Source organism: Bos grunniens, chromosome 25 (genome assembly GCF_055505025.1).
Source record: "Bos grunniens cultivar Pamir isolate PY7600 chromosome 25, Bosgru_T2T1.0, whole genome shotgun sequence".
Taxonomy (NCBI): Eukaryota; Metazoa; Chordata; class Mammalia; order Artiodactyla; family Bovidae; genus Bos; species Bos grunniens.
Window position 1 is genome coordinate 32,425,333 of NC_141189.1, and position 12,468 is coordinate 32,437,800.

At 58.6% G+C, this 12,468-nt stretch overlaps 2 protein-coding genes across 9 annotated transcripts in view; one reads left to right on the forward strand and one right to left on the reverse strand.

The window, feature by feature from the left end:
• The window catches only part of TXNDC11 (thioredoxin domain containing 11), a 60,329-nt gene extending 57,999 nt beyond the window's left edge, over window positions 1-2,330 (forward strand). For all 8 annotated transcript variants that reach the window (XM_086375731.1, XM_086375735.1, XM_086375736.1 and 5 more), the window contains one exon: window positions 1,571-2,330. In XM_086375731.1, the coding sequence (XP_086231857.1) occupies window positions 1,571-2,213 (643 nt within the window). In that variant the 3' untranslated portion in view covers window positions 2,214-2,330. The remainder of the gene's footprint in view (window positions 1-1,570) is intronic.
• On the reverse strand, window positions 2,257-12,339 carry SNN (stannin). Its single transcript, XM_086375740.1, has 2 exons — window positions 12,238-12,339; window positions 2,257-5,436 (listed from the first exon to the last, which is right to left on the reverse strand). The coding sequence occupies exon 2, from the start codon at window positions 5,352-5,354 to the stop codon at window positions 5,091-5,093; it is 264 nt and encodes an 87-aa protein (XP_086231866.1). The 5' UTR covers window positions 5,355-5,436; window positions 12,238-12,339; the 3' UTR covers window positions 2,257-5,090.
• Window positions 12,340-12,468: the final 129 nt, after the last annotated feature.

Sequence of the window (12,468 nt, forward strand, 5' to 3'; positions counted from 1 at the left end):
TGAATGCCTCGTGTGCTTTTTACACCCTTTGCAAATTGCCCTCAGTGAGCACGTTGGATTTAATAATCATGAAAGTGAAACTGTAGGAGAGAGCTTGTCCTCTGCCACAGTGCCTGGGCCGCCGCCTCCTCCTGCAGGGCTACTTTCCCACTCAGGGGCATCTCAGCCACTCTTGTCCCACCACGTCTTCTGTGTGACCTTTCACAAGGCAGGTACTCTGGCCCGGTGCTGGGCCAGCACATTGGAAGTAGGAGGGGGCTCCTTCTAGCGTGGCCCCTGGGGAAGGACCTCGCTTCTTTAGAGGAGCAGCCTACCCTCCTTCTCTATTATAGCCCATTGGCCAATTTGCATTTGGCCTTTTATTGCGTGCTAGATAGAGGTGCATACATGTGCTCTTGGTGAACTTCCAGAAGAGTCAGATAAACAGTGGGACCTTTACCACCACTCCTGCAAAACGATTACCATTTGGGAAGCAGCTTGTTGACGCTCTGTGTCCTTGCTGCTAAAGGAGTTTGAAAGTATTTTAGCACACCCTTCAGGTAGGTTCATGGAGATTGCTCCAGATACTGAAAAACAGCATGCTTACCAGTGTCATTTTCTGTCCTGTGTCCCCAGATACACACACTAAGCTTTTTGCTGGGGACGGTTCACATTTGCTGTGTCCTGGAAGATCAGGTTGTGCTGCAGAACTTGGGGGCAGATCCAATCTCTGCTTGCCCGTCCTTGCCCGCTCTTCACAGGGGCCAGGGTGTTCTCAGTTGTCGATTGAATGGCTGGGAGGCCCCAGTGGAGAAAGCTTACACGTTAAGGAAACTATGCTTTAAAGGAAGACATGGTTATGTGCTTACCCCCAAAGTTTAAAAAAAAATTATTCCATTTACCTGAAATTTTCCATAAACATATAAAATGGGGCATATCTGGTTTTAATTTCCCTGTGATCTTTCTTTCATAGGGAAAGGGCTACCCTTTGATAGAACACCTTTTGTCTTTTCTTCGGGCTGGGCAGCCTTCATTCTTCAGAGCCCCTCAATCTGTCTGTCAAGGGTGGGGCTCCAGTAACACCTTCCCCATCTTGACAATAAAATGTATCTCCAGGTGTTGCCCACTGTTCAAAGGGTTGGGGATACAGTCACTCTAGTTGAGAACTCTTGCTCAGATAATGTATAATAAATGCTTGCTGAAGAGCCAGGCTGAGTGTTGGAGGTTTTCCCCATCTCACCAAGCATTGCTGATGGCCACAGGAATGATGTGGTGGCGATCTGGCCCCAGGACACTCTTCCTGACACACCACTGGCTTTCGGCCTGGGAGCTCTTATCTTTCCTGGAAGGTTGTGAACAGAGTCCGAGCCCTTTGTCCTCAGGAGCAGACACGTCTTTGAGATAAACCACTGTAATTACAGAACCAGCACAGGGACACCCTCGTGTGTGGAACATTTTTCCGGATGACATTTCCCGAGCGGACTTCCTTTTGGTAGGAAACAGCAGCTTGACCTTCGCTGGCAGCCTGGTTTTGGACTAAGAACATAGGCCTGGCTCTCTGATCTTTGACTCCTTCCCCCTTTCTCTCCAGAAAGGACCTAAGTGTGAAATACCCTGAAGACCTTCCCATCACCCTTCCCAACCTGCTGCGGTTCATCCTGCATCACTCAGACCCAGCTTCCGCCCCCCGGAACCTGGCTGCCCCTCCCACCGCAGAGTGTCTTCAGAGCGAGGCGGTCCTGCAGCAGGGGCACATCGCCCACCTGGAGAGAGAGATCCGGAAGCTGCGGGCAGAGATTGGCACGCTGCAGCGGGCGCAGGTCCAGGTGGAGGCCCGGCTCGCCAGCGCACGCAGGGACGAGCACCGGCTGCTCCGGCAGCAGCACACGCTGGAGCGGCAGCATGACCTGCTGCGGCTGCACAGCGAGCAGCTGCAGGCCCTCTACGAGCATAAGACCCGGGAGCTTGATGAGGTGGCCCGCAAGCTCCAGGAGCTGGCTGACGCCTCGGAAACCCTCCTCACTGAGAACACGTGGCTCAAGATCCTGGTGGCTACCATGGAGCAGAAGCTGGAGGGCAGGGACGGGGCGGACGACCGCGTGCCCCCAAGCAAGGCACGCTCAGAGCACCCCGAGCCCCCAGGTGCCCCCCGGCTGCCCGCCAGCACACCCCTGCCTGCCAACGTCAGCTCCACACTGGCCTCTGAAGGGAGCCCTGAGAATCGGACAGACTGACTTTGGAAAATGACATGAAGAAATCAAAGGAGAAAACTGTACATTGGGAATATATTTATGCAAATTTTATTGAAATTTATTGTAAATAAAGATTTTCTCAGTGGTCTAGAAAATCAACTTGAATGTCATTCAGCTTTTATTGAACAGGGGTGACATCCCCTCCACTTATTGCACAAACTTGGTAGCTTTGAGACAAAAAACAGTAGCACAGTCCATGTGAAGATTCGTCAGAAAAGTTAGTCCCTGTTTCAGTGGCTCAGTGTCGGAGTTCCCTCCCCATCCCCCTCCTGTTGCCTCTGCCATGACACGCAGGATGAAAGGCTAATGTCCTGACTGACAAGTCAGGAAACTTGGACGCAACAGTTGGGCTATTCAGAAAGAATTCAATGAGAGGTCATAACTTAACTGAGCCATTGGAGTGCGTGGCTCTGGTGTCTCTGCTAAAAAAAGTAGCTATTGACAAAGAACAGTGAGAGCTATTGTGTGGTTGGTCACCAGTCCTGTGGGCCCTTCCACTTACCCCAGAGACCCCACTAGAGCCCCACTGTGCCTCTGAACCGACAAGGACACCATGCTGATGCGCCCGGTGCCAGAGGCATAGATGTCAACAGATAAGGACCCCCCAAGAGTGAAACTAAGGAGAAAGTGACGCTTCATGTTCTCAAAACTGAAACTGCAGGGGCATGGTAAGAAGCTCGGGGCAAGCCTGACAGTCAAGCGGTGGTCGTTTTCAGGGTCAGGCTCAGAGACTTGAAAATGCATGTGCTTCGGTTACTTGGGGGAAGGACAGACAGTCTCAGCTGCTGACCACCGGCTGCAGAAAGTAGAGGTAGAAAGCCCGAAGCTCTGAAATGTGAGGGGAATGGATCAGACACCCCCACACCTGCCCCAGTTTTATGTCCTCCGTTAGAAAGCACACCTCCTTGACCTTCCAGTTAACCCCTTTAGAACCTGACACCCGCCTGCAGCCCACACTGTGTCCTGCCTCCGCTGGTCTCGTCTCACACTTAGCCATCCCCGGGTAGGGACCAAAGGCAGCCTCTCCCCTGCTCTAAAGCCCGGCCACCTTCTAAGGATCCCTCAGTAGCATCCTATGCTGTCTCAACCCTGCTTTCAGCTCAAATTGTCTTTTAACTAGCTACCCCTCCCCTCCCCCCTAGCCATCATTTAAGGTTGGACCCTTAATTGAGGGGTACACTGCTAAGAAAGGTGTTCCCTAAGCTCCCTCCTAGGGGTTCTAAAAAGTTGGATTAGTTCAACACACTTTTTTAGGGGAAATCTGGATGAGGCCAGAGGACCCGCCTTCAGCGTGCCCAGGAGGCCAGAGCTCTGGGGGGGGGAGCTCTGACGGGGTGGCAGCAGCCTGGGGTTAGCCAGGCGCTCCCCACCTCTCCTGCGGCAGGAGGCTCAAGTGCTGGGGGCCAGCGCTCCGAAGCTCTGCCAGGGCTGGCCTCCAGTTTATTCCCAAGGATGCGCACACAAATCACCATCTAATCATCGTTTAGGACTGTTTACAGTGGTGTGATTAAAAACCCGAGTTCACTGAAGTCTACACAAGGGACACTGTGGAGGGGCAAGGGGTGGTGGTGGGGTGTCCGTGGCCATCCAGCTCCTCATCTTTGCAAAAACCAAGTCCTGAACCTTAAGCCCCTTCTCCCCCTACCCGCCTACTGAAGTACAGGCTGCTCGGGGCTCCTGCTTCCTCAGAGACCCAAGAAACGACACTGGGCACTCTCAGAGCAAGGTCAGGGGACCCTCCTTGTGGGTGGCCGGCTGAGGACAGTGAAATGGAGCAGGTGGGTGGGAATCTGAGCAGAAAGGAAGCAGATCTGTGAAAAGGGCAGGAGGGGGAAACAGAGGGGAAACTAAACCCCGCCCCCCTCCAGTGCAGAAAACATTAAATACAACAACAAACTAAAGCCGCCATTGTCTCCCCTTCCTGGGCCAGTTGGGTTTCGGATGCGGGTGAAGGCGGCAGCTCTGGTGTTTTCCAGCAAAGCCAGCGCTCGGTAAAGCCGGGTGGGGGGCGGGGCGCCCAGCATGCTCAAGACCACGGGGGCCAGAAACTGCTCTGCCACTGGGACGCCAGGCAGCCTCGGGACTCGTGCCTTGACTCGTCCTTCACCGGCTCCCAAGCAGCCGCAGCAGCTTCCTTGCAATCGCTCCACCGGCAACAGGGAACAGCCATTTAACGACCTCATCTACCAGGAGCTAGCGGGGCGGGGCACAGGGGCGGATCGCGCCCCCGATTCCATTCATCGCTCACAAAGCAAACCACCAAGGCACCCCGAAGGGTCTGCTAGGAGGCTTAAAACCGACATGTCACGTCCTATACGTACAGACGCACGTGTATCAGAGGCCCCTGCCAAGTGCCACGTGGGCCTTACACGTCTAAAACCACTCTCCCCCACTGCCTTGACTCAGCTCAGCCTTAGTTCGGACAGTCCCATGTGCTCTACACGCGATATTTTTAAAAATCAGCAAAAGAGGCTTAAGCACGTGCTTCCGGGGCCTATTTACAGTTCACAGGCTTGTGAGTTCACGCGTTACAGTAGTAGTAGCTCCATCAAAAACAGGCTCAGCTAAACATTCAAGTAACAAAAGCGCTGTGGGGCCGAGAGCCCCGGCTAGGTCAGGTCTGCCCACTGCCTGCAATGGGCAGTCCCACCAGGACGCTGAGGGGTTGCCCAGGGCCAGCGAGCCCCGGATTGGGACTGCTGGGACCCCGGGAGTCAGTGCATGCGATGATGAAGCCTGGCAAGGCCATGCCAGCAAGTGTCAACCCTTCCTCTTAGGCGGAGGCATGTCTGTGGGTTTGCCCCTCCTGTGCCTCTCCCGGCTGGCTACAAATGGGCCCAGGAGCCTCTGCATCCCAGCTCAGCTGTGGACTTCAGGGCCGTTGGGGGTCAGCTTGGCCTTCCTCTCCACACACGGTCCCTTGGCCGAGTACTGCACCAGCAGGAAGGGCTCCTTGGTCTCACCATCCCCTACGATGCTCTCCTCATCCTCCGACTGGCTGATGCGCTGGAGTCGCAGGTAGCACCAGCAGCCCAAGATCAAGGCCCCCAGGGCGGCGATGGCGATGAGGATGACGATGACCGTGACCACTCCCGTGGTGGGGCTGTGGTCCATAATAGACATGGTCAGCGCTTGTAGGGGCAGGGGCTTGCTCCGCAGGAAGGTCTCGCGTGGGGACAGCTCAGCAAGGCTGGACCCGAAAGCCCTGAAAGACAAAGCAAGACGATGGGACACTCTGCTGGGGACCCTGGCGGCTCACACGCTCTCGCTGGGTCTTCCACCGGGTCTATTTTTAATCAGTTTGTAAGCCTGACCGGGCTAGCCCTCATCCTAGTGAAAAACAGGCCGGTTGCCGTTTGCTGGTTTTTTTGGCTCATGATGCCACCAGCGTTCTTTGCTCACCCAGCTGCTTCCATTTTATACCTTCAGTGCCTCTGCTACCAGCCAGCCAGTCACCCGCGCTCAGGGAGGGAACCTGTGCGGCAGAGGCAGGAGAGGCAGCACCCGAGGCCTGTGACCCCACCGCGGTGGAGGCTGAAAGAGCGTCTGTTCCAGGTGAATGGATGTTCTAGAAACCCAGCACCACTGGGTGTTTAGTAAGTGCTCACAGATGAAAGGAGCCAGTGCTTCGAGACAGACAGAGACGAGGGATTCGAAAGCAGGGAAATGACATCAGCCCCGACCGGGGAAGTATACAGCTCAGCGAGCCTTCCGGTACACCTGTGAGACTGTGCAGCCAGTGACAGCCTCTGCTCCCAAAGGAGCTGTAGCTGCCCTGGCTGGGGAACTTTGAGGAGGGCACAGGGGAAGCGGGAGAGACTGGCCTCTGCCCTGACTGGGCTCAGCGTCTAGTGCAGGAGCCAGGCTACAGACAGGTCAATATGCCACACACCTGTTGCTACAAATGCAGGGAAGTCACACTGGGAACACAGGGGACCAGGTGCCACCAGGTTAAACTGGGCGGGGCAGGCGACACACACCGGGGAGGTGATGCTGGGACATGCGGGAAGGTCAGCCCTTGGAGAGAAGCGTTCCTGGCAGTGGAACACCATCTGCTAAGGCTCTGAAGGCAGGTGGGTCCACTAGCAAGCGTGAGGAGCTGAGGGGGTTTGATCCCTGGTCTGGGAAGATTCCACATGCAGCCAGTGGAGATCAGCTGGTTTGTATGGGGTAGAGGAGGGGCAGGCAGGGACAGCCCCCTGAGGTTGGAGGTGGTGGCTCCCCTGGGTCCCAGACCGAGCCCTTTTTAACGTCTCCTGCCTGACCACACATGGAGCAAATAATAGTAACAGCCAGGTGGTCGTGAGAGTGCAGGAGAGACCGGGGCGCCTTGGGCACCGGGCCGGCGCAGAGCTGGTGCTCAGCTGTCTGAAGCTGCTGTTTTTGGAGAAGACTGACATCAGTACAGGTAGACAGTGCTGGAAGGGGAAGGTGTCCCCTCCAAACAGGATGGAGTGCTGTCCTTGAGCTATGACAGCCTTAATTAGCAATGATTCTCCTCCACACCAAGGAGTTCCCCCCACCCCCACCCCAGGACCACGTTCTGGGCAGCAAAGTCAATGTCCCTGAGTCTGTCCAGGGACCAGGCCTTGAGAAAACTCCTGCCCTGCTCCCACCACCACACTGGCAGGGGGGTCTGGGGCTAGAGGGGACGACACACCTGGAGTCTGTGCCCTTCTTACCACCTCCAGGGCCAGGCTGCTGTCATCACTCTCAACGGGCTCCCCGGCCCACCTGGACCACTGCAGCCAGTGCCCCGTCACTCAGCAGAAAGGCCCCAGGTCCTTACAGTGACCTTCAGAATCGATACGAAGCAGCCTCAGCCCCTGCTCATCTCCCGCTGACCCCACCTCCTTCTACCTCCAGGCCTTTGCCCAGCCGGGTCCCTCTGCCCAAATGCTCTGCTCCCCTAACCCTGGCTCAGTGCTTCTTAAGTGGGGACAGTCGTGCCCCCCAGGGGACATCTGGCAATGTCTGGAGACATTTTTGGTTATAACTGGTGTGGGGTTGGGGGGGTTGCTACTGGTACCAACTGGATAGAGACCAGGTGTGCTGCTAAACCTCCCACACTGCTGCGGACGCCTCCCCAAAGGTCCCAAACATCATGCGGAGGCTGAGAACCCTGCCCTGGTTAGTTCCAGCCCAGGCAGGGAGCCGTCCTGACCCCTCAGTGCAGGAAGCCCCCTTGGTCCTGTGGTTTGCACTTCCTCCCTTCCTCCCTTCAGGGCACCCATCTCAGTCTGCCACCCTGGCTTCAGTGTCAGCACCAGGCTGGCATACTTGCTCCAGGGGTGGCCCCACACACTTCTGTGCCGCCCAGGGCATGTCCTCCTGGCTTCTCCCCTGCCACCATCAGGGCTGCCATCAGCTTCCACAACCTTGCTCAGCCCGTTCTCTTCTCGGGCCTCCAGGTAGGACAGGTGACCCCTCCCCCCACCCCACCCCCACTAGAGCCTGCTGGCAGCACCGGGTAAACCCATCCCAACCCCCATGCTTTCTTCCCACTTGGGAGCACGCCAGTCCCTCTCCACCCTGCCCTCTCCACTTGCCCTCCTGGGTGTCCAGAGCCTGCTGGGGTGCCTGCCCCCACTCTGGGTTCTTGGACAGGAAGGGAAGTCAGTATCAATTCGGAAGAGGAAGTGTGTGTGTTTGGGGACTAGGGGGTAGGGAGTGGGTTTGGGGACAGGAAGTCAGAAATCAAACAATGGCAGCAAGAACCTGGGGATGGGGACCCCAGGGGCCAAACCAGCTGGGGAACCCAGGAAGTGCCCCCAGAGTCCTGGGGGAGAACCAGGGCTCCCAGGACTGATGAAAAAACGGAGGCAGAGGCAGCCCCATCTCCAAGGGACCTTCCGAGAGGGGCGGTGACCTCTAAACCCTGTCTGCTGCCCCTCCCCACGCCCCCGGCACCCCAGGCCAGGAGGAGGGGGCGGAACCAGGTCTGGGTGTCTCCCTCGAGGGAGCACAGAGCCAGGTGACCAGGCCACAGTCACACTTGGTCGGAATTCCCTCCCCCACCCCCAAACGTGTGTGTTTATTACTTCATTCCCTCCGCAAGTACTTCCTGAGGACCCGTCTTTTACAAAATCTGGTCGCGTCATCTCCTGCTCAGAGCCCTCCCCAGTACCAGCAGAGAATCCGAATTCCCCTGCCTCCCCAGCTTCTTCACACCCTCCTGCCTCCGACCTATCTCCCCAAGGCCTCTGCACTTTCCGTTCCTTCTGCCTGTGGTGTTCTTCCCTGCACGTCCCATGACTGGCTGTTTCCCATCAGAGGGAACTTTCTCAGAAGATGCCTCTGCGGGGTGGTGGGGGGGACGGTCTCCCCAGACTCCCCAGGCTCCAGACGCCCCCCACCCCCACTGGCCCTGGTCTTGTCTTACTTCCTCCTGTTTCCCGGTGCTCTTTGCCACTTGACATTCTCTTGGGTCAGGAAAGGTGCTTCCCTGGCTGCCAACTCCTTCCCGCAGTGGACTCTGAGCCTGGAGGAGGGTGCCATCCATCCTGCCCATTGCTGGAGCCCCAGCCCTGTCACCAGCACACAGCAAGTGCTCAATACTTGTCTGCTGACCCACCACTCCAAGCTCGGGGGAAGCAGCAGTCCTAGGCAGCTGGCCTAGGCAGCTCCTACCCCTGAACACCCCCGAATCTCAAAGCTACCAAGGAGGAAGGACAGGCTGCAGCCTGAGTGTCGGGGTGGGTCCCAGGCAGGCCTGACCTGAGCCCCTGGAGGGGCAGCTGTCCCCACACGGGCTGTGGACAAGGGAAGATGTCACCGAGATGCAGATCCCAGAGCAACCTGAGGCCGGCCAGTTCCCCCCCTCAACCCTCATGGCCTGGGCTGGACCCTACCGATGGCTCCATCTCTTCCGGGCTTCCCTCCTGCTAAGCTAAGATGTCTCCTGCAAGTCAGTTGACCCCTCCTCACCTTAAGCTAGGAAAGGGCACAGGGCAGGACAGGGAGGATCGCAGGCTGGGTAAATGCCCAGAATGGTACGTGGGAAACCTGGACCCCTTCAGAACACTCATTCAAGTGGTTAACACTTTATCCCACACCATCATCTGATCCTCCTAATAAGCTGGCAACTAGCAATCCTCAGGGTTCCCATCTGAGTTTCACAGGTGGGAAAACTAAGGCGGGGGGAGCTTGAGCGGATTATCCAAGAGTGAACCCAGGTAGAAACATGGACCCAAAAGTGGGGCCCAGCAGAACAAAGGGCAGGAGCTTCCAAGTGCAGGGGGAGAGGGGCAGGCCAGCCTGGGAGCCAGCGCACAGCCAAGGCACTCTAGGGGTGGGTGACGGGCCATGCTCCCCCAACCTCCGCAGCAGCTCCTTGCCAGCTCCCTTAGTCAGGAGGGAGGCTGGCGCTGGAAGCTCAAGGCCGTTTGGACCCCCAAACACACAGTGCCAACCCTCCACGCTCCCACTCCACCTCCCTGGGACCTCACTCACTGCTCCTGGAAAAACAAGATGCAAGCCCAGTGCCTGAGACGCCACCTCTCTGAGCTTGCCACCCCGGCCCCCACCATCCACCAGTGGGTTTAAAGGACTGCCCCTGCCTCAGCCACCAGCAAGCCAGGCATCTCCCACTGTCCTGCTGGCCTCAGAGGCCCACCGCTTAGGTCTTCCTCAATGTAAGGTTGTGTGTGTCACCCCTGCCTCTTCAGGGGACCCCAAAATGAAGTCTTAACCCCACTCCACAGGTCCCTGCACCCACCCCAGGCCTAGTAGAGCCTCAGCCTCCAACAGAACAGATTCAATTCGAGTCCCTTTCTTCACCCCATCCCATCCCTCCACTCAATATCATGAGCTAGTATGACTCAGCCAAGCAAGCTGCCCCTAATGGCCTCAGTTTCTCAGCCTGCAAAATGGGAACGAGACCCTGACCTCACCAGCCAGGCTGTGGGGAGGCTGAGAAGTGATCAGAAACGTGACAACGGGACTCTGGAACCACGAGGATTGTGTGTCACCAGGCCCCACACCTTCCTGGGTGTCACAGGGAGGACAGGGAGACCTCAGGGCGGCCCCTCACAGCACCCCCCTCTCCAAAGGACCTGCTCCCAGAAGGGCACAAAACCTGGTCCAGCCCCCGTGCCACAAACAGCACTTTCCTCAGGGGACATGCTGCCACCTTCTCGCTTAACTGGGCACGTCACAAGTGCTACCCAGCCCAGCTAGACACCAGTTAGCTACCTCCGCCCTGCAGCCGCTACCTTCTGGGACTGTCCTGCTTACAGGGGACCAACCACCTCCGCACAGTTAAGCCATGCCCCTTCCCCCGACAGAGCCATCTGTCAGGTGTCCCAACAAACCCTGCTCTGTCTCTTTGGGGGACCCCAGTTCACAAACTGGAAACATTTCCTGCCCAGTTTCTGATGAGGAACACAGGACAGTTGGGGAGGATGGGGCACGTCAAAGGGGCAAGTGGAATATCTGCTCTGTGCCAGGCCTGAGCCCGGGTTTGGACCCAAGGGAGCATCACACAGGCCACTGCCCTTGACGAGCCAGGGCGAGGACAGTGGCGATGCAGATGAGAGATTAACTGCGCTGTGCCTGGCTCTGCGTCCAGTGTCACCCTCACCTTCCGCCACCCACCCATTACACCACGGTTCTCCAGAAGAGGAAATTCGCACCAGAACCCTCTAGGTTCCCCTATGCAGAAGAGGAAGCTGGTGTAGGCAGAGTCCCAGGGACTGCCCCAAGGTCAGTCTCAGTCTCCTATGCCCGTGCCCTGTGAATCAGCCACTGGTCATTCTCACAGGCTGCCCCGGGGTAGGCCCACTTGCCAGACAACTTTGGTAATAACAGTAGATGCCTGACAGAAGTTGGCAGTGATTACTCTGTGCCTGACGCTGGGCTAAACACTTCACAAAGATCATCACCTCTCAACCTTAAGAGTCTGTGGCTCAGAGAAGTTAAGTCAATTGCCCAAGGTCACACAGCTTGAAAGTAACTGTGCAGGGATTCAAACCCAGGCAGCCCTGGAGCCAGAATCTGGGATTTCAACTCTGACACTCAATGGCATATTTTTTGACCCCCACCTCCCCCGCTCCCATGCCTGAGAGGTCAAGGGGGACAGGTTAAGCCCAGTCCACCCCCATCAGAGCAGTCTGGGTGACTGGAGCTGAGGGCTCTATGCTGGGGACACGGGGATGACAAGCGCCCGGTCAGTTCCCGCGTGCCAAGCGCCGGCGACGTGCAGGCGCGATGCCAGGCGATGCCAGGCGCGCTCCACGCACCCTCTCATTTAACCCTGCCAGGCGACTCCGTCGTCTCCCCACCTCTACCAAAGAGCTCAGAAAAGGCTGGAGAGAGGAAGGGACGCGGCCCGGGGTGGGGGGACAGCTGGAGGGGAACGACAGCTGGAGAAGCAATTCCAGTCGGCTTGACTGGGGGAGGGAGCTTGGGGGACGCGGGACCACGAGACCCAGTCATGCCCACGCCGCGCAGTCACCGCCGACGGAACCGGGCACCAAACGTCGCAGCCCGTCCTCAGTTTCCCCACCTACGAAGTGGGCGCCAGACGTCGCCAGGACCCCCTCTCCTACCCCCCGGATTCCTCCTGACCACCCCGAAGGCTGCCAGGATCCCCGCCTCCTGTTAATTTTTGAAAATCTCTAAGTGTCCCGAGGAGCCCCGCGGCCAGCCTGGGGCGCCGAACTGCGGGCCGCGGTGAGGGGCACGCACTGCGTTGGGGGGTACACTCGCTCCCTGCAAAGCCGCCGCCGCCGCCCCCCGCCGCCTCCTTTGTCCCGATCTCTCCGCAGCGCAGCGGACAAAGAACCCCCGCCCGCGGGCGCGGCCCCCCGGAACAGACCCTCCCCCCGAAGCCGCGCCCCCAGCCCAGGTTGCCCCTCCCCCGCCGCAGCGACCCCCAGCCCGCGACCGAGCCTCCCAGCGCTCGCCCCAACCCCAGGCGGGGCCGCCCCTTCCCCTTCTGCAGGGCCCCGCCGGGCCCGAGCACCCGGCACCCGCCCCCTCCCCGGCCCTTCCTGGCTCCGCTCACCATGGCGCCGTCCGCAGCCCGGCCCGATCGCCCCGCAGCAGCCCCGGGGGCCCGGCTCCGCCCGCCCGCCAGCCCGGTCCGGCCGCCGCGCACCGTCCGGACGCAGGAGCCCCGCTCTGCGGCGGGCGGGCCGTCTCCGGCTCCGCCCCCGGACGGGGGGGCGGGGTCCTCCCTGAGTAGCCAATGGGAGCCCGCGCTTGGACGACTGGGCGGGGCGGGCCGGGGCGGAGT